Genomic DNA, 20,181 nt, shown 5'->3' on the forward strand with positions numbered 1-20,181 from the left:
GATTTTTTGGATTATTTTTTGCTGCACAGCGTACAAATTTGAAAATAATAAAATAAATCTATTCTGTCACATAAATCTGACAGTTATTGTACCCTAATCGACATAATTAATAAAATAATAAAAAAAATAAAATTAACCAATCCTTGCGGATATAAACACCAATGTTGACATTACAACTGCCAAAAATGGTTAAAAATATTAAAAAAAAATAACAATCTAGTGTCGTTCAAATTTCTTTTCGGATTCTACCAAATTTATGTAGCCTATATCCGACATTTCTAGTGTCTGTCAACTACGAATGAAAGAAATATTTTGTTATCCAGCACTACCTAATATGTATTGTCGATTACATTTTAACCAACAACATACTTATTAATCGCCACCATCCTCTGACACATTTAGCTGATTTTGTAGTAATGAAAGGCATCTTGATCAGCTAGGACATGGTTATCTACGACTTCGCCCTGGTCACCTTCAGGCTTATTACATGCTTTGAACTACTTAATCGTTGGTATGAGGCTTATCTTGGACTTCAAGAATTCAGGATGTTGTCCAACGCACGAAAAATCATTTAAGGTTACTACTTTATGCCTAGACCCAGCTTATTTGAGGGCCATACATCTCAGATATCCCTTGGCAAGATAAAGACTGGTTCATGGATATCTTGGCAATTAACGATGATTGGGAGGATGAAATCTCAAGGGCCAGAGTAAAAAACATTCATTCTCCCAACCGATGCCTCAACGATGACTTAGAGAATATTGGTGTATGTTGATCGGAGTTGATCAACCGTGTGATGCAAACCTCTACTAAGCACCGTAGTTGGAATTGGCTATTTCCTCTGGTTCGAATCTCGGATCGTGGGAAGAGTACAGTCATCAACCATTGCTCTAAGTTTCCTATCATGATCCCGATTGGATCGAAGCAAAAGAAGTTTTAAAAGGGTCAATTTTCTCAAACCCAGAACTTCCCCAACTATAACGAAGAATAAGGGAAAACGGTCCTGCAACACTTCGTCAACGTCGTTAGCTACACCTTTTCAAATACGGTTCCAATAATAAAGATGGTACCCTGAGAATCCTGTGGAGGAGGAAGAAATCCCACTTCTGCGAAAACGAGTTACATATGAGTTTCTTAGTATTTAGGATATGGCATGTGAAGGAGACTGATTGGGTATGGTAGTTAAGGAACATACCCAGTCTTAGGAACTCTTATGTAACTTCTTTTCTAGCATGGTAATGATACCTTTATGGGTTGCAAAGAATGGTCCCTTCTCAAAACCCTTTACGACAACATCAGCTGATTCCTTCTCATGGGTCATTTCCCACTGTGCGTGGTCTTTTTAGCTCATCTTCGCGCTTCGCTTCGAGATTGAATTCTTAAGTTTTTTTTATCGACATGACAATATCCTTTTAGGCTTCTCCCAAAGCATAATGGCAGTAACAATGTTTAACATGACGTACTCTTTGAAATTCTCTTGGCTTTCCTGGCGCTGAGATTCGTTTAGCCTAGAAGCAGTCTCACCTGCTTCCTCTAAGACATTGCCAATCCAGGTGGTGTTTTTTTTTTATTTTTTTTTGGATCTTGGAGCCATTGAATCAGAATTGTGACATGGTTCCAGTGTAGTCGCCAATATTTATGTTAGGGATCTTTTAATCGAGTTAGATTTAGTCCTTGGTGGAAACCCTCAGCTCCCTTGGTTTGTTTCCGACACAAGTCCTGAAATACTTCAAAAGAATTAATACATCTTAGGAAGTATTCCAGTTGAATAAATGACTTCAATTTACCAAAGATTGAATAATTATGACAAATTATAACTTGCATGAGTGAAGGGTAGCATGGAAGCTAAAAGTTCATTGCTTTAGCATGAAAGAGAGAACTTGTGCTTGCTTGCATGGTTTGAGGATGGGTAATCTAGGTTCTTAATACTCTGGTAATATTTTGGTGACCAAGGAAGTGTAAGGAAAACTTAAGGAAATCCTCAAAGTAGGAAAGCTTATTCCTCAAGAACTAGAGTTTCCTGCACCAAGAGAAAGCTTGCCTTTCTTGGTGCGATCTTCCATAGTTCTCTTTTTCCCTTGTTCCTCCTTCCTCATCGTGCTGACTTTCCCTAACTTATAGGTGTAGGGATTCTCTCAAGTTCCAGCTAGAGAATCCTTTGGTTTCCTTTCTTCTTCTTGTTTTTGTTTAGTTTTCTCATTTCTTTCTATGGCTGCAATTATAGAATCCCTCTTTGGTGTAACGTTGAAGAGCGTTATTAGTCTCGTGAAGCCTGGGTTGAGCACACTGCTAATAGCATCGTCTTCCAACGCTAGTTTCCATAAACATCATCTTATTTTGGAACGGTCCTCATTGTTTTCCTTCTAGTTTTCATGTGTAAGCTTGGAAGGGAAAGGTTCCTTCTCACTCTATTAGTGAGGCGTGTATTACTATGTTGAATGTGGTCCTGTTATGATTCAGGCGGCTCATCTTTGGATTTTGGTTGATTCTTAAGTGCCCTTTTTGGTTTGTAACGAAAAGGGAAAGCATGGTCTTTTTCTTTCTCAAACTTTCCTAAGTGAAACAAAAAAATCATGGGCTTGGTGTTTTGCAGCTCCCAAGCGGCCCAAATTCTTCCACAACCTTAGTTCCATGTAGGCCTAGTAAACTTCTATAACCATCCACACCACAATTCACTTGTTATGCCCTGATATGTGGCTTGGGCCCACTTTAGCATGCAGCGTGGTTAACGTGATTGATTGATAACATGAATGTCATAACATAGCATGATAAAAATGCATACATGTGCATGGGCTTGGATACCGTTTTATAAATTATTATTTTATTAGCGTGACCATTGTTCTACAAATTTTTACCTATCCTTGCTTAGGCACTAGATGGTTGGCCAGCGCCTCGATAATCTCTAGATGTTTGAAAATTAAGAAAAAGCACTTAGACCTACGTTCCTAGGCACCTATCTAGACACACTTAGGACGCGACTCTCACTTAAACAAAAAATAGATAACTTTAATTTTGCATTTTATTTTTCCTTGTAAGAGACTTGTCGAATACTTGGATGAACACTCATTATATGCTTGTTCCGCATGTTTTCAATATGTTATAATACTTTGTAACCTATATGTCATTCTGTTTTTTCACTTTTAGAACCTTGGGTGTGGCATGATCGTAAATTCACATGCCCCTTGTTTTCACACTTTTACATAAATTTAAACTTGGCTTGTGACGTTTGTACAATGATTTGGTCTTGAGATATGATTAGGCTCGTTGGTGAGATTTTTGCTCCCTAATAGCGTTTAGCCGGTTTGGTGATATGGCTCTTGAATGTCCGGATGATGTGGAGCAGCGACATCATTTTATCCATTTATTTTGTTTCTGTCTAATAATTTCCAGAAATTATTTTGGCGTCTGATTTTTATTTCTATCTTTAGGAGAATTTGCTAGTTTGATTCTCTTTAGGAGAGTTGCATGATTTTAATTTTCGTTTTGATGTGCTACTTCTTTTGGAACTATGTGTGAAGGGTGGAGCTATTTGATTTTCTGAATCTACTTCATTTGGTATTCTAGGATTGTGGCGGTGATTAGGTGATGCGATAGATCCATGGCATCGTATACTCCCTATTCCAATATTTGATTTGTGATTTTCTTCTCACAAGACGAGGTTTCAGGGTTTTATTGATATGTATTTGTAATATTTTTATATTTAGTTTGATCATTGTTTAGTTATTCATGATATGTATTTGTAATGCCGTTTTTTCAATGAATGAGATATCGTACTTTCTTATAAAAAAACCACTTAACCCTAAGCTTCACATAACTAGAACATCAACTCAGATAATGATACAAAACGTTCAACGGCCATCCCTATAAAATTTAACCAAACATGATGAAATCATTTAAACATTTGATTAATATCGTGAACATTTGATGGTTATTTGAAACAATATAAACTTTTTTTATTGTATTTTGCGAAGGTTAATCTTGCAACGAGGACCTAAAAATAAACGATGATAGCGCTTGAACGAATAATAAGCGGGTATAGTGCTTGTATCAGTGTATGTACACGATGCAGTAATACTACTTGTCTTATTGGTAAATCAACCTTGTTCTAAGTGCTTAATACATTATACCTCCTAGGTTTATAGGCCACAAAGGAAAAAAACAAATAAATTAAAACACACTGGGTACACACACACACACACACATATACGTACATACATTTATATACATATACATATATATATATATATTTATTTATATATAGAACTTCTGCAGCTTAATTATAACATGCTTCTTCACACACAATACTTAAGGTATCCCAATGATGGGGATGAAAGGAATATAATAGCTTGAAGGTGCCAAACCCCACTCTGGTGGCAGAGGCAGATTGATAGTCTTGGACGAGCCAAACTTGTTCATGGCTTTACAGGCTGCATCTTTGATGTTCAAAGGGCATGATGTGGAGAAGCCAAGAGGAGTTGTTGTGGTATAAGAGTTGGAGTCTTGGGTCTTGACAATCTCAGATGCCATGAACTTCCTGGAGGCATAGAGCTGATCTGGTCCTCCAAGAATCCTGGCAAAGCAGTTCTTAGCATGTGGAGATTTAGTGTTGTTATTTGAGGGGAGCTTTGCTTCAAAAGAGCCGTCATTTTCTGTTATTGCCATTGCCATCTTTTTCACTTTATCACACTTCACCAAAACCTTGATTCCTGAAACATATAACGCATGAAGTAATTAAATAAGAATTTGGTCTACTTTTAAAAAAGGCTAATTTGGAAATCTGGAAGAAATTAAACATTTTTATAATAGCCTAAAGACTATTTAACCCTCCTTTTATCATCTAGAAATAAAACGACTCAGCTGCCTAAAACCAGTCTACTAGCTAGTAGCCATCTCTACTGGTAAATGGAAGGTGTTCATTAAGTTCGACTCTCCCGAGTTCGATACTAATTTATTATGGCTGAGGTTTTGTGTCGCCTAACAGTAATACTCAAACCTCCTCAAGTACCACTCGCCTCCTTGAAATTTTTTTATTTTTTTTTTCTCTTCAAACAATTTCAATTTTTTGCTCAAACTCGCCTCCTTGAAAGAGTACTCGAACTCCCAAGAGTAGTTAAAATTCTAGAATTTTAGAAAATTGGACAAAGAATTCCACATTTTGAACACTAGGGTTTCTTGAACTTAAAAATTAAGTTAGGACTAAAATGAAAAAAAAATAAACAAAATATATAGAGTAAAACTAAAAAAATTAACGGAGTAAAACTAAAAAAATTAACAAATGGAACCTGAGAAATCATAATTTTGATGGCAGTCAAGGCAAGTGACCTTGGCCTTCAGAACTTGGCATGTGGAGAGTTCAACATTTGCAAGAACCAAAGCAAAGAGAAGTGCTGGGAGAATCCAGGAAAGCGCCATTGAAGCAAACTAGTCACTCACTCTCTCACTTACAGAAGCACAGGAATTAATTTGAAGAAAAGATGACTGCATGGAAGCTTATAAATAGAAGAGGAGAAGAAGGCCATATTAAATATATGACCCCACTGAGTGAGATTAGTAGTTGGTTCTGCGTGAAGGGCTTTTAATTTTACTTGTCCAAGTTATATTGGCATGTGAATTTCTTTTACATCAGAGGCTGGTACGTACTGATATTTTGGAAGGTGAAGTAATGTAGATATTTAATCTTGACAGAAAGTTTGGTGCATGATGTTGAAAATCCCACATCCGGAGTAATGACGAAAGAATTTACAACTTATTATCATATAGTCCCGTTCTTAATTACAATGATGACTTTTAGTATAAAACTCTGATCTTGTTGGGCTAGTAGGTGATTCAATCAGTGTTGGACATTGGCCCTTCTGAAACTTTATCACACATCATTGTACATGTACATTATTATTTAAAATATATAATTTTTATTACAAGAGATATTACACCTCTAATTAAGATGAATGATAAGGGTTTAAATTTAGGAACCTCAAATTAAGATGAGTGATAATGGTTTAAATTCAGGATATAGATAATTTAAGATAAAAGATCTAATTCAGCGAGGCAATCTATCACTTGTGTATTGGTGCAGAATGCCATGGTACCTGTACATTTTCCTTCATTTTTCAGAGGGAAATTTTATTTAAACCCAAATAATTCACTCTACACCTAACTTAAATTTTAAATGTGAATGATCTTTTTTATCTTTTTTATCTTATTGTATAATTACTATTAAGTACAAGATAAATAAACAATAAAACTAAAAATTATTAATAAACCCAAACCCAATAGTCAAATATTTGTCATCACGCAACCTTTTGTGAATTCGGATTCATTAAGCATTATGAGAAGATTAAGAAGACAGTATGACCTTTTTTTTGGGCATCCAGGTATCCAATTTTCCTCTTCCACCTCCTCCAGATGGTGATGCCTTGGATAAAGAAGAGCATTGCTTGAAGAGTCTTCAAGCACTTGACAAAGATGGAAGACTGACACCTCTAGGAAGGGCCATGGCTCATTACCCTATGAGTCCTCGTCACTCTAGGCTGCTCACTGTTATTCAAGTCTTGATTAAGAAGAAGAGTTTCAGAGATAATTTAGTGCTAGCATGCGCAGTTGCAGCTGCTGCTGCTTTGAGTTTGTCAAATCCTTTCGTTAGGCAGTTTGAAGATAGCCACAAAGAAAGCCACGACTTAAATGAGGACGGGAACATTACAGTTATACACAAGCTAGAGAAGTTGGGGAGGAATAAACTCAAAGAACCGTGAAAATGTTCCGTGAAATTTTTTCTAATCCCAGCAGTGATACTCTATTTGTCGCTTTTGCTTTGTAATGCTATGAACTCGCGAGATCCTAGTGGAATTTGAATTTATCGAGAGCAACTTTGTAGGGAAAAGAACATATGATTTGATTTTGGGTTTCTATTTTAAATGGGTGTAGAAACAAAGAGATATTGGTAGTTTAATTACAAATAATTAGAATGTAGAGAGTAAGTTGGGTATGCAAATAGGTTATATGGGTTCAAATAAAATTTTCCTTTTTCAAATAGTCAAAGATTGCCTCTTCCCTTCTGTTTCATTATCACCCATAAGTTTATTTGAGCATAATCTCATTATCACCCCAAAGAGCTACGATATTTTAGAGCACACTACTTTTCTTTCTACTTCCAAAATTATAGTCAAATTAGAATGCAATTATTTTTGTTTTTAGTTTTGTGTTTGATAATTATTTTGTCTGATAAAGAGAAACTCAGATATTTCTTCTTTTGTCTAAAGTACAAAAATAAAAAATGAAATAGTTATCGAACAGACTCTTAATTGTAAGTCAATCATAAAATAATAGATGGAGATAAAGATGTGGAGCCTATTCGAACTCAAATTTTTACTCATTCAAGAATTAGTTTAAGAGAAATTTTATTTGAATCCATGTAACATCTTTCGACACCTAACTTACTCTTTACAGCCATATTATGTTTTATTAAAGAATAATATCTCTTTAAACTAAAATTTATTACCTAAACTATCCCCTAAATCCAATTTAAAATATAAAGTTATCTTAACACCCACTTATAAAATGAAATATCAAATTGAATAGTTTGTTTTCAAAGAGACTCTAAAGTCAAAAAGTATTCTAGGCCCTTTGTCCACCTCCCACCCCACCTCCACCCCCACCTACGCTCTCTCTCTCTCTCTCTCTCTCTCTCTCTCTCTCTCACATCACCAACACCAAGTAGTTAGAGTAGTTGTGCATCAAATTGAAGCTGTTAAATGTTTGATGCTTCATGGATGTTCAGTCCACGGACGGAGTTGTCAACAAGTGGGTTGTGTAATGCCATGAAGAACAAGAAAGAAAGACCGAGATGGTGGCCAAGAGGTCCAACATTACCAATGGTTGTTGGAAGCTGTAATGATGAAGCTAAAGTGGGTGTTTCAGTTGGGGAGGAGCGGCTTTATCTCAACTTTTAAATTCAATATTGAAACAAACACGACATTCATAGAGATAACTTTCAAAAATTCCATAAACAGCAACAAAGTCGTAATTTTTCTATTTACAACTGTTGTAGAAAGTTCAAACTATGTGCAAATACTCAGCTTCTTAACTCTAAAAAAAATTGAAATCAAACGAACAAATTTTTTTCATAAATCAAGTTATACCTTTGTTGGAGGATTCAAAACTTCAAAATCACTATTCATCCATAAAAAATTTGTTTTTCTCTATAAAAACTATTTGGGTTTTAGCCAGATTGAATGTAGGATAAACAAGGAGTCATGGTAGGGTTTGGTTTAATTATAATGTGTAGATTTATTGATAAATTTTATTTTTATTATTGATTTCATCTTAAACTTGATGGTAATTATGTAATAGGATAAAAAAGACATTAACATTTAAAATTTAAGTTGGGTGTAGAAAGAGATTACACAGATTTAAATAAAATTTCACTTAGAATAGTTTCTAGCAATTCTTTATATTTACTTTTTTTTCTTCCTAATATACCCTAGAAGTAGGCATATAAGCTTTGTTATCGATATTTTGCGCGACGAAGAATGTTTCATCACTTAAGACGTGCTTGCGTGACGAAAAATGCACTTCGTCGCACAAAATAGAAAAGATAGGAGGAAAAAAATGTGTGTGACGAAGAGTTTTGTTGCGCAAGAACACTTAACGCGATGAATATTTGTTGGCATCGCGTAAAGTCAGCAAGACAATGTGGGATAATTTTGCTTGGCAAGAAAAACTTGCGCGACAAAACGGGCATTTGCATGACCAATAATTCGTCGTGCAAGTTCCTGTCAGTTTTGACCATTTACTGCAGGTGAATCCGAGGAATTAATACCGCATTTAATACAGGTGTTTGAGCAACAAAGGCTTCGTCGTGCAAAGGTCCTAACCTACTTATAAATATGCGTTTTTGTTATCCTGATTCTTCACAATTCTATTATTCTTATTCTTCAAAATTTTGTTCATGCTCTAGGATGTCGGATAAGAACAAGGATGAGAGTGTATGCGATGCCAACCCGCATGATTTAAGGGATCATTTTGAGTTAGCGCATGCGATTGTTGTAGCCATAGGAAATAATTGTCCCACTGCTGAGTGGCATTCTTGGGAAGATGTGCCTGAGAATGTGAAGAAGGTTGTGATTGATGAAGTATTAGTAAGTATATTGTTGATGGATTAATAATTAAGTTAGTAAAATTTTTAGTTATATGTTGGAATTAATTATTTGCATATATGTGTAACAGTGTAAGTATACTCTTGATGATGATACGAACGAACAGTTGATGAAGTTGATGGATAATGTGTTGGAGGGAGGTTACAATCGATGGCGTTATGAAGTCTTGTGGAATGGACTAGGATCATCCAAATAGTAGTTTTAAATTTACGTTTTCTATGACAATATTTAAATTTAAGGTGTTTTTTTTTTTATAAGTTATGTATTCGGACTTAATTATGTTTCAATTATGTATTTGGACTTAATTAGGTTTCAATTACTATTGGGTTTTTTTATTGAAACCTAATGTAAGCACCCTATCCTCGGTTTATGTGTGTTTACAATCTTCAACGAATATTGTACTTGTGCTGAAAATAATTATATTGATTAAGGCATTGATTATATATGGAATAAATATTTAAGGCATTAATTATATATAGAATAAATATTTAAGGCATTAATTATTTATAGAATAATATTTCAGGTATTAATCATATATAGAATAAATATTTAAAGTATTAATTATTTTTAGAATAAATATTTAAGATATTAAATATAATACCAAATATTTATTCTAAAAATAATTAATATTTTTTTCATCGCGCAATATATTAAGCGATGACAACTTCGTCGCGTAAGACAACTTTGCGCGATGAATCCATATGTTTGTCGCGCAAAGCATGGTTAGTCTATGTTCAAACCTTCCAATTAAATGCGCATTGATGACGCATTTTGATCAACGAACTTGAAATTTGCGAACGAATATGTTCATCGCGCAAAGATGTCCCAGTGCTATATAAACACAGTTTTAGAGCCCCAGTTTTCAAAATTTCTTTGTTTCAAAAAGAATGGCCGATTATGGAGAAGGTTCAGGCAAAAAAAAAACTTGTAGTGCGATTAGAGAGGTATCAACTGAAGCAAGTGCCGTACTTTGAAGGTAAAAATTTGGCTGAGGTGTACGTCGAATTTAAGTATGATATTGAGAATTTGGTGCGGAGGGATTCTTCTGCCAAGTTTGAGTCTTGGAAAAAGGTCCCTGAGGAGTTGAAAAAGTCCATTCTGGGAAAGTTATTGGTAAGTTTGTGGTAAATAATGAACAATTATTTTTGTTAAAATGTAATATTTTTTAAATTACTAATTTATTGGTACTGGCATTAATGTAGGTTCATTGGGATGTTGATGAAACCGATGAGAAGCAACGGATTTATGATGATGGGCTTTTCAAGCAGAGTTTTCAGCAGTGAAAGTTTGATGTGTTGCGGGTGAAGGATTGAAGTTGATGAGGGTTGTTTTTTTTTTTTTTTTTTTAAATGAGATTTTGTGGACTTTATATTTAATTTAATGAATAAATATATGTTATGTGGATGAGTATTAATATTTGCATTAATTATAATTTCTATCTGGGGAATGTAAATTAGTTTTGTTAATTAATTTAATATTTAATTAGGTTTGAGTTTTTGATTTATAATAAAATAAAATTTTACAATACATACAAATAAAAACAAAAATAGAAAAAAAATTAAAAAATATGCATTGTGTTACGATACATTCTTTCGTCACGCAATGTGTTGAAAAGAATAAATTGTAAAGTCAAGGACATAAAATTAAAAAAAAATGGTAAACTTGCGAGATGAATGCTTCTTTTTTCATCACGCAAGTGTCATTTGGGCAATGAATACCATATTAGTCACACAATGGATGTTTGCGCGATGAAGAATACCATATTAGTCACGCAATGGATGTTTGCACGACGAAGAGCTATTTCGTCGCGCAAAATCGTTCATCCAAAAGTGAACTTTTTAATCTGGATTCAGCCATGTGCAGAGACAAATTGCAAAAAAAATTGCAAATTGTGCCTTTGCACTCATCCCTTCGATTTTGCTCAATCTGTCATCCATGATTTTCATTTTCTCTCAATTTCATCATCTAATACTCCCTCCATCTTCTTCTCTATGTTGATCGAGCTATCTCGGTGTGTCTGGTAAACATTTTTTGTCGTTAGGGTAAAAGTATGAATGTAAATTCATACTAACGCCATTAATTTCGTTGTCTATAAGGATATTGTGTGTGATTAGCGATTGGTGGAGAATGATTGAGAAGGTATTTTCTTCATTTTATTTTTTAAACATATAAAACTAATTAAATTATGTTGAACTTAGTTTGTTATGTTTATATTGTGTTGTGAAATTATATTTATATTATGTTGTTAAATTTGAACGTGACATACAAATATGTGTTCTGATGTACGGAGTTAATGAAAATTAACTTTGTACTTGTTTTTTATTTTTAGTAAAACTTAGTTTCCCGTTCGAGGATTAGTTGGATTTCGTGCATGGATGCGAAAGCATGACTTCGGTCCTATTAATTCTTGAATTGTCCCATTATTTGGACAGTTTGGGAATCCATAGTTATGACGCGTAGTTTATGGTTGAAGGATTAGGTTTTGATTGTGGAGATTTCAGTGTCATCTCTGTACGTTCTTCAGGTTGTACACCTGAAGAACTGTATTGAGATGCTATCGAAATTCATCCACGTCGAAATCTAATCTGATGTAGCCATAAATTACATGACATGACTATGCATTCCCGAATGGGATAGGGCCCTTATCGGAGGCATAAGGTGACATTATCATTTTGTTTGAAGTTGTTGTGATTGTTGTATTGTTATTGTGGTTCCAGGAATTATGGAAAGGATGTGGATACAAAACCCAAACAGATGCGCAGACGAATACTTGGATGGAATCGAGGATTTTATTGACTTTGCACATATACACAACCCGGGTGCAACTAGAATCCGATGTCCTTGTAGGAGGTGTAACAACACCTTAAGGGAGACAATTGAAAATGTTCGATTTCATTTAGTAAGGAATGGAATGATTGAGACATATAATACTTGGAACCATCATGGGGAACAATTAGACAATGCTTTGTCTTCAAACGCCACAAGAGTGGACAATGTTAAACCTATTGTGGATCCTAATGAATAAGTCATGGATATTATAAATGATGCTTTTCCATTTGCATCGACAAACACCAATCAAGAAGGAGAAGATGATGTGCCTACACCAATGGATAGTGTAGAGTTCGAACAATATGAAAAACTATTAAAAATTTCCAACCAAGAGTTATACCCGGGGTGTGAGAGCTTTTCCGTTCTCATGGCCATTGTGGAACTAATGCACGGAAAAATAAACTATCGTATGTCGAACCAGTGTTTCGATTACTTTTTGGGGGTTTTCAAATGAATGCTTATGAAGGATAATTGTTTGTCAAAAGACCATAGACATGCGCAAAAGGTGTTGAATGGTCTTGGATTAGGTTATAAAAAAATTCACGCTTGCAAAAACAATTGTGTTTTATACTACAAAGAGAATAAAGCATTAGATAAATGCCCTATATGCAATGAGTCGAGATTCAAAATGACATCTTAGAATAGAACAACTAAGATCCCACTAAAAGTCATGCCCCTGAAACCTAGGTTGCAGCGATTGTATATGTCAATGCATACTACCACGGACATGAGATGGCATAAGGAAAAGCAGATTGATGATGATGTCCTGAGACATCCTGCAGATGGAGAGGCATGGAAAGAGTTCGATCGAACGTTCCCTGATTTTACTGCTGATTCTTGTAACGTTAGATTGAGACTTGCCACTAATGGATTTAATCTGTTTGGGGTTTTAAACCAACACAACAGTACTTGGCCGATTTTTGCATTTCCGTATAATTTGCCGCCATAGAAATATATGAAAAAAGAATACATGATGATGACTTTATTGATAACTGAGGATCATGGTAGGTTAATCGATGTATACTTATAGCCGTTGGTGGATGAGCTAAAAGATTTATGGACACACAGTGTGCGCACATACGACAAATGTACTGGCAAGATGTTCACTTTGCGGGCTGCAGTGATGTGAAATGTGAACGATTTCCTCGCAAATGCAGTGGTTTCAGGATTGAGCACTAGAGGTTATATGGCATGCCTTGTATGCAAGGAAGACGTAACATCTAGTTGGCAGGCTGGAAAAGTTTGTTACCTTGGTCATCGGAGACGGTTGCCTTAGGACCACGAATGGTGATGGAAGGATAAAGAGTTTGATGAGGAGAAAGAACATCGCCTCTGACCCAGAGAATGGTCCGGTGATAAGATTTTGGAATACCTTTACCATTTGGATTTTGCTCCTTTCGGGACCAATGTCAGTAGGACAAGACCTTTTACACATATGAACTGAACGCAAAAGTCTATGATTTTTTAGCTCCCGTATTGGTCCAAACTAAAATTGAGACACAACTTCGATGTTATGCATGTTGAGAAAAATGTATTTGACACATTGGTCGACACAATTCTAGATATTGAGGGCAAGACAAAGGACACGATCAAAGCTCGTCTTGATTTGGAACGAATGGGAATACGATGGGGTTTATGGATGAATAGGGATAATGATAAAGCCATAAAGGATCTTACATTTTTTTTTTCAATGAAACTGAATGACAACAAAGATTTTTTAAGGTTTTTATCAACTGTAAAGTTTCCCGATGGGTATGCTTCAAATATCACTTGTTGCGTAAACGTCGACGGGGGTAAATTAGCTGGCCTAAAGAGTCATGACTGCCATGTGGTTATGCAACGCCTACTTTCTGTGGGTATTCGACATCTCTTGCTAGCCGATGTAGTGAAACCAATCATGTTGTTGTTCAATTTTTTTTTTTGCAATTGACGTCAAGAACGTTGCAAAAAACGGACGTTAATCAGTTGCGCAATAAATTGTACAAGTTCTATGCAAGTTTGAGATGATATTTCCTTCAACTTTCTTCACAAGTATGATACATGTGATGGTTCACTTACCAGAAGAGGCATTGCTTGCTGGACCAATTAACTTTCGATGGATGTATCCAATAGAAAGGTATATATTCCCTGTCCATTTTATTAATCAATATTAAATATATTACGATTAGTAATATGTGTATTGTATCGTTTTCTTTTGGTAGGCTTCTCGGAGACTTGAAGAAAAGTGTACGAAACAAAGCGAAGCCCGAATTATCCATTATACAAGCTTGGGTGGCATATGAGGTGCTTACATTTTGTGGAATGTATTTAAAGGATGTTGACACAACTTTCAATCGTCCTCCTCGCAATAATGACGGGGGTGTGAGAAAGGAGAAACTTTCAGTTTTTGGCCAAATCGCTCGACCATTCGAAGATCCGATTTGTGGCGAGTCGTTTTCCAAGAAGGACATGGAGGTAACACATTGGTTTGTACTCAACAAGTGTGATGAGACACTGTCATACCTAGATGAACATGAAAATATGATGAAGCAGGCACATCCTTCACATTTGTATGCCAAGAAACACCGTGAATTGTTGCCGCAGTGGTTTCTCGAATATGTAAGTTTGAAGTGCTTTGTATTGGACATATATATAGTACCAATTAAGTTGCTCGAACTAACAAATTTAAATGCTTGTCTAATATTATCAGGTGAATCAACTGAAAGCATCAAATTCCCCCACCTACAGTGAAGAGTTATATAACTTGACGTTCAGACGGATTCGCGTTGAATTGTACTCTGGTTGTCATGCCAACGGCGTCAAGTTCTTAGCAGGTACATGAGATGACAAGTTGTGTAAGCAAAATAGCCATGTTCATGTCCCTGGGGGAGGCAAAAGTACAGACATTGAATTCTATGGCAAACTAACAATTGTTGTGCAATTGCTTTACAAAGACCGATGACAATTGATCCTATTTAAGTGTCGATGGCTTGATACAAACCCAAATAGGCATGGAAGTGTGAAAATAGATCATGGATTACTATCAGTGAACACTACCAAAACATGGTAAGATGAGGACCCTTACATCTTAGCAACCATGGCAAAACAAATTGTGTATCTAGATGACCCTAAAGCCAGGAGGGGTTGGAAAGTTATTCAAAAGATGGATCATAGGAATGTGTATGCTATACCAAAACAAGACCGTACTGACGACGACATCGACAATGTTGTTGACCAACATCTTGAATCTTCAATGGAAAGTGGTGCGGAAACACTCCGAGATAGTAATCTTATCCAAGAACCATTTCAGATAGAAAGAGTATCTTCATTCGAAATACTGATTCAGTCGATCACAATTGACCTCGGTAATATTCCATGATATGGAGGTCTAGTACACATAAACGACGATGGTGACGTACCTATTGATGATAAAGAATGGGACACTGAAAATGATGATAGCGACGAAAGTGAGAGTTATTATAGTTCAGATGAAGATTGAGGCAATTTATTTGTAACTTTTTTTGTAAAAGACATGAAATGGTTAATGCATTATATAGAGTGATGGAAAAAAATGGTATGAATGATTCCCATTTTATATGTGAATTACTTTGTAAATATTTTTTTTATTTGTATTTTATAATAAATTGTAAAAAAATAAAAAAAAATTTAAAAAACCATTTTAAAACATAATTGCGCAACGCATAACAATTTTTGGTCGCACAAGCATTTTAATTTTACGCGGGAATATTGAAATTTCAAACACTTGCGCGACGATTACATATATTTCATCGCTCAAAGTGTATTTGTGTGACGAAATATATGTATTCGTCACACAAGTGTTTGAAAATTCAATTAAGGTGCTTATTTTTCGCAGAAATTTTTAAAAACTTGTGCGACGATTGTTTAGCCTTGCAAGACAAAGACTCTGTTGCGCAAGTTTCTGTATTTTAACCCCGTGTCCCTTCTTCCTCCCCTCACTTCCCTTTTCTTCCTTTTTTCCCCGCACGATACCCTCCGTCTCCTTCCTCTGTATCTCCATCTATCTCTCTATCCCTCTCTCCTGCCATCACATCTTCGTCTCCAAGAGGTAATTTCATCTTCAATTTTTATTTTAAATTTTCTTTATTTACCATGTTAATTAGGGTTGTTTTTGTTTTTTTTTTTTGTTTTTCAAATTGAGGGTTAGAATTAGGGCAGTCAAGTTAGGTTTAGGGTTCATTAGTTGGGGGTTACATTTAGGTTCTTAAATTGTAGTTTTTAAGGTTCTTAATTGGGGTTAGATTAGGTCTAAAATTAGGGGAACGATTTTTGGGCGGTGAGGTTAGATGAGGTTTTCTTAAATTAGGGGTTAAATTTAGGGTGCGTCACTGGAGGTTAGATTAGGGTTCTTAAATTAGGGGTTTTATAATTTCAATTGACGGGTTAGAATTAGGGCCTTGTCTCACTCTTGATTGAATTTTTCTTATTACCATGCAAAGTGATTCAGTGTGTTGAGAAATAATGGAACTAAATGAACTTACTACTATCTTTAGCTTTGTTCCTTGGTTTTCCGAGTGGTGTTTTTGCTACTTTGCTATTGGATTTTGGAATTGCATGTTGGTTGAAGTTTTTGGTTGAAAAACTTGATGTTTGTTGCTAGATGTAGGTGGAATCTGCGGAATGCAGAACCTGGAAAATGTTTACACTCTTTCCTTTTTGGAAAGTAACCTAAGTTAGACAATTGGTTTCCCCCCTATAATAATTTTTATTCGGTCGTTCCGTTATGGTAATTGAGTTGCAGTTCCCTTTCCTAGAAACGAATGCAATGACATTGATTTCTCTATCCAAGTACAATATTGTTACAATTAAATTAAATGTACTAGCAACTAAACAAACAAATTGCTACTTGGCCCACTATTCTTAAACAAAAAATCATGAAGACAACAATTTAGCTTTGTTCCTCGATTTTTCAATTGGGGTTTCTACTACTTTGGTGTTTGATTTGGATATTTGTTGAAAATTGTTATGTTGGTTGCTAGATGTAGGTGTTGGATTATGCAAAATACATAATCTAGAAAATTTGTAACTCCTTCCTTCTTGGAAAGGAACCAAAGTTAGAAAATTGGTTATGGATTTCTCAAACAAGTAGAGTATTGTTACGGTTAATATAAGTAGCTAAACGACCAACATGCTACTTATCTTTAGTTGTGGTCCTCGGTTTTCGAGTGGGGTTTCTACTACTTTGGTGTTGGATTTTGGAATTGGATGTTGGTTAAAAATTTTGGTTGCAAAATTGGGGTTTCTGCTACTTATCTTTAGTTGTGTTCCTCAGTTTTCGAGTGGGCCTTGTCTCGCTCTTGATTGAATTTTTCTTATTAATTGTGGTAACATTTTTTTTTCCCAATGTGAAGAACGTATGACTCTGTTAAAGAAATAGTGTTGTAGCTTAATTAGTTAGTCATTCAATCAAACAGAGATAGTTATAGAAATAGGGTCGTGGGGTTTTTTAAATTGAAGAACATAAATAGCTTAATTAGCCTACTAATGGTTCACTCTCGAAAGTCTTGACTCCTAAATAGATAGAAAGTGTTATTTGCTGCTACTCACTCTTTTATAAATATATTGCATTGTTAATTATTCCAATTAGCAAGCTCTATTTATATCCAATAGTCATATGATTTCTATATGTAATGTGGATGTTTAAAGAAACTAAGAATCACTTTATATGGTCCCTTTTCTCATTACTACCTATGAAACTATTAAGTAATTATGGTGGAAACTGTTTGAATTATGTTGCTTAGTACATACTCTCACAACACACACACACACACACACAAACAGAGTACATACACTCAAAATCAGCATACATTAGAGTACATGAAAAATTAGCATACATCAACACACACACACACCCAGAATCAGCATATATACATGGACACACACACAGACAAAATACATACACACACACAGAGCACGTATTTGCAGACGGATGCATACACTCATAGGCTTTGATTTTGCCTCCAACTACTCCTTTATGCTAGTTTCTTCTTATAAGTTATAATTGTTGGGTCTATATATCTATCTGAATTGATTAGTTTGTGTATAGTATATCAGTTTTAAGTTTTATTTCTACCAAACTTGAATTGGGTTTAGAATTTGGGTTTTTAAATTTTGTTTTAAATTTAAGTTGAAATTAATAGCATGTGTACGGTAAGTTAAATCTTTGTGTACGAAACATATTGATTTCCAATTTTGTAGATGTCACACCTCATTAGAACTCGAAAGGCGATGAGTTCTACACCTAGTTCGACGGCTACACTTGGTCCGACGACTACACCTACTACTGCCGCCACTGCTCCGGCAAAGATAGACCATAGGCCAGTCAATCCGGTTGACCCAGTTGGTCCTTTAGTCCCACAGGCGCAGGCATCATTGACTTCTTTAGTGGCGTTACCTATTAGCGCTCGACATACTCACCGGCGCCCCTACACTACAGACCAGATGTCGCCATCGGGATCCACAACCGATGCCTCGGGTACACGGCCATGTATACAATCCTAATTCACTCCCTCATTCCCATGTTGACTGAGTTTTGTTATTTTAGGTTCAATTTGTTAAGTTATGTCATGTAAGGATTAAAAAGTTGTCATCGTTCCGAACCTTTTATTAAATTGTTGTGATCATTGTGTTGGATACGTATATTGTTTATATTATTTTTAGGGTTTTAAGAAATGTTTTAATGATAAAGGAGGTTATGCTGAAATTTTAGTAGGAATTGTTATTAGTTTTGGGATAATGATTTTTTTTTTTCATCTCTTTGCAACGAAGAAAAACACCCGAGGACTTTGTTGGCAATTAAAGACGGCAAAGGTCACCCGGGTGACCAACGGTCATATCCCAATCGCATACAATAAGTGACATCGGGCAGCACCAACGGCGGAGCAGCATAGTGCATTGGCCCACGACATTGGGCATGTCATGCATACCTTTTGCCTTATGTGGTGGAAGTTTTGGAAAGCCATGCCGGAAGAGACAAAGAACACGGTGCGCAATCAATTGTCTGTAAGTAACGTAGCCTTTTTAATGCTTTTTATGTAAAATTTATATATTTATATTTTATTACTAATACTTTCAAAATATTTGTTACATTGCAAACATACTATAATTTGGAAGACATGTTTGCGTACCTTAATCGACTCTTTTCTGAACGCTACAAGCAATGGAAGAGTGACCTGCACCAATGTTTCCAGCAGTTTAATGATCTACAGGTCGTTCTCGAGGAGGGTTATCCACAGGAGTTGGAGGACCGACAAGATAGTTGGCTTTGGCTTTGTGGTCATTTTCAGGAGCCGGGTTATATGGTGCATTTTTAATTACGACTTCTTTCATTTTACTTTTTTTAATTTTTTACTAATATTTCTTATTATTTTTTTTTATTTTCTTTAAGTATTACAACTAATACGCTTATTTTTTGTATAACAAAAGCAGGGTGAAGGCGAACAAGATCAATTGGGAAAATAAGACTCTTCTCCACCATTCAGGTTCGAGACCTTTCTCCTATAGGATGGCGGTGCGACAGAAGATATATATTACAACTTTCATTTACAATTTTAAAATGTCACTAATAAATTTTTTTTTTGTACTAACATTTTCCTTATCTTTTTTTATTGTAGGAGGGTTCAAAGTTTCCAGAGATCGACGTCTTTCTGACGTTTATGTTCGGCCTGGGGATGAGTTGACCGAGTCCCTTCATGTAAGTAATTTCTTATGCATTAAACATTTATACTAATTATTTCAAATTGTTTTCTATTAATAATCCATGATTTTTTTCATAGGCGACTATGATGGAGAAAAGTCAGTCAGTGCTTCAGGAGTCCACCTCCCAGCTTCCCGATCAAGTCTGTGGATTCCCTTGAGGACGTAAGGTTTCACATCGTGATAGAGACGTTGGACCGGACTTTCGGTCGGAGACCAAGTACATATTGTCGGGGGATGGGACATGTCAGGCGACGGGAGAGTGGAGCCTCTTCATCCTCCCAATCACAAGGCTAGGTTATGGCTTTGACGCAGGAAGTCGCTAGCTTGAAGAGTGACTTGGCATCGTACAAGATTCAAATGTCAATGCTTGTATAAGTCCTCAGTTCCTCCGAAATATGTCTCCCCGTTTTTTCTACACCATTGTGCTCAAAGCCCTTCCACATTGAGCAAGCACAGCAATCAGGCCCGTCAACCTCCGACCCTG

The 20,181-nt window shown here is 35.6% G+C and overlaps 1 protein-coding gene across 1 annotated transcript; it reads right to left on the reverse strand.

Annotated features, from left to right (window-relative positions):
* Positions 1 to 4,064: 4,064 nt before the first annotated feature.
* LOC137715990 (uncharacterized) lies at positions 4,065 to 5,472 on the reverse strand. The gene is made up of 2 exons (XM_068455376.2): positions 5,283 to 5,472; positions 4,065 to 4,706 (listed from the first exon to the last, which is right to left on the reverse strand). Exons 1-2 carry the CDS (start codon positions 5,410 to 5,412, stop codon positions 4,306 to 4,308), a joined length of 531 nt encoding a protein of 176 aa, XP_068311477.1. The 5' UTR covers positions 5,413 to 5,472; the 3' UTR covers positions 4,065 to 4,305.
* Positions 5,473 to 20,181: the final 14,709 nt, after the last annotated feature.

The sequence above is a fragment of the Pyrus communis genome, chromosome 3 (genome assembly GCF_041283825.1).
Source record: "Pyrus communis isolate YQ-2024b chromosome 3, ASM4128382v1, whole genome shotgun sequence".
NCBI lineage: Eukaryota > Viridiplantae > Streptophyta > Magnoliopsida > Rosales > Rosaceae > Pyrus > Pyrus communis.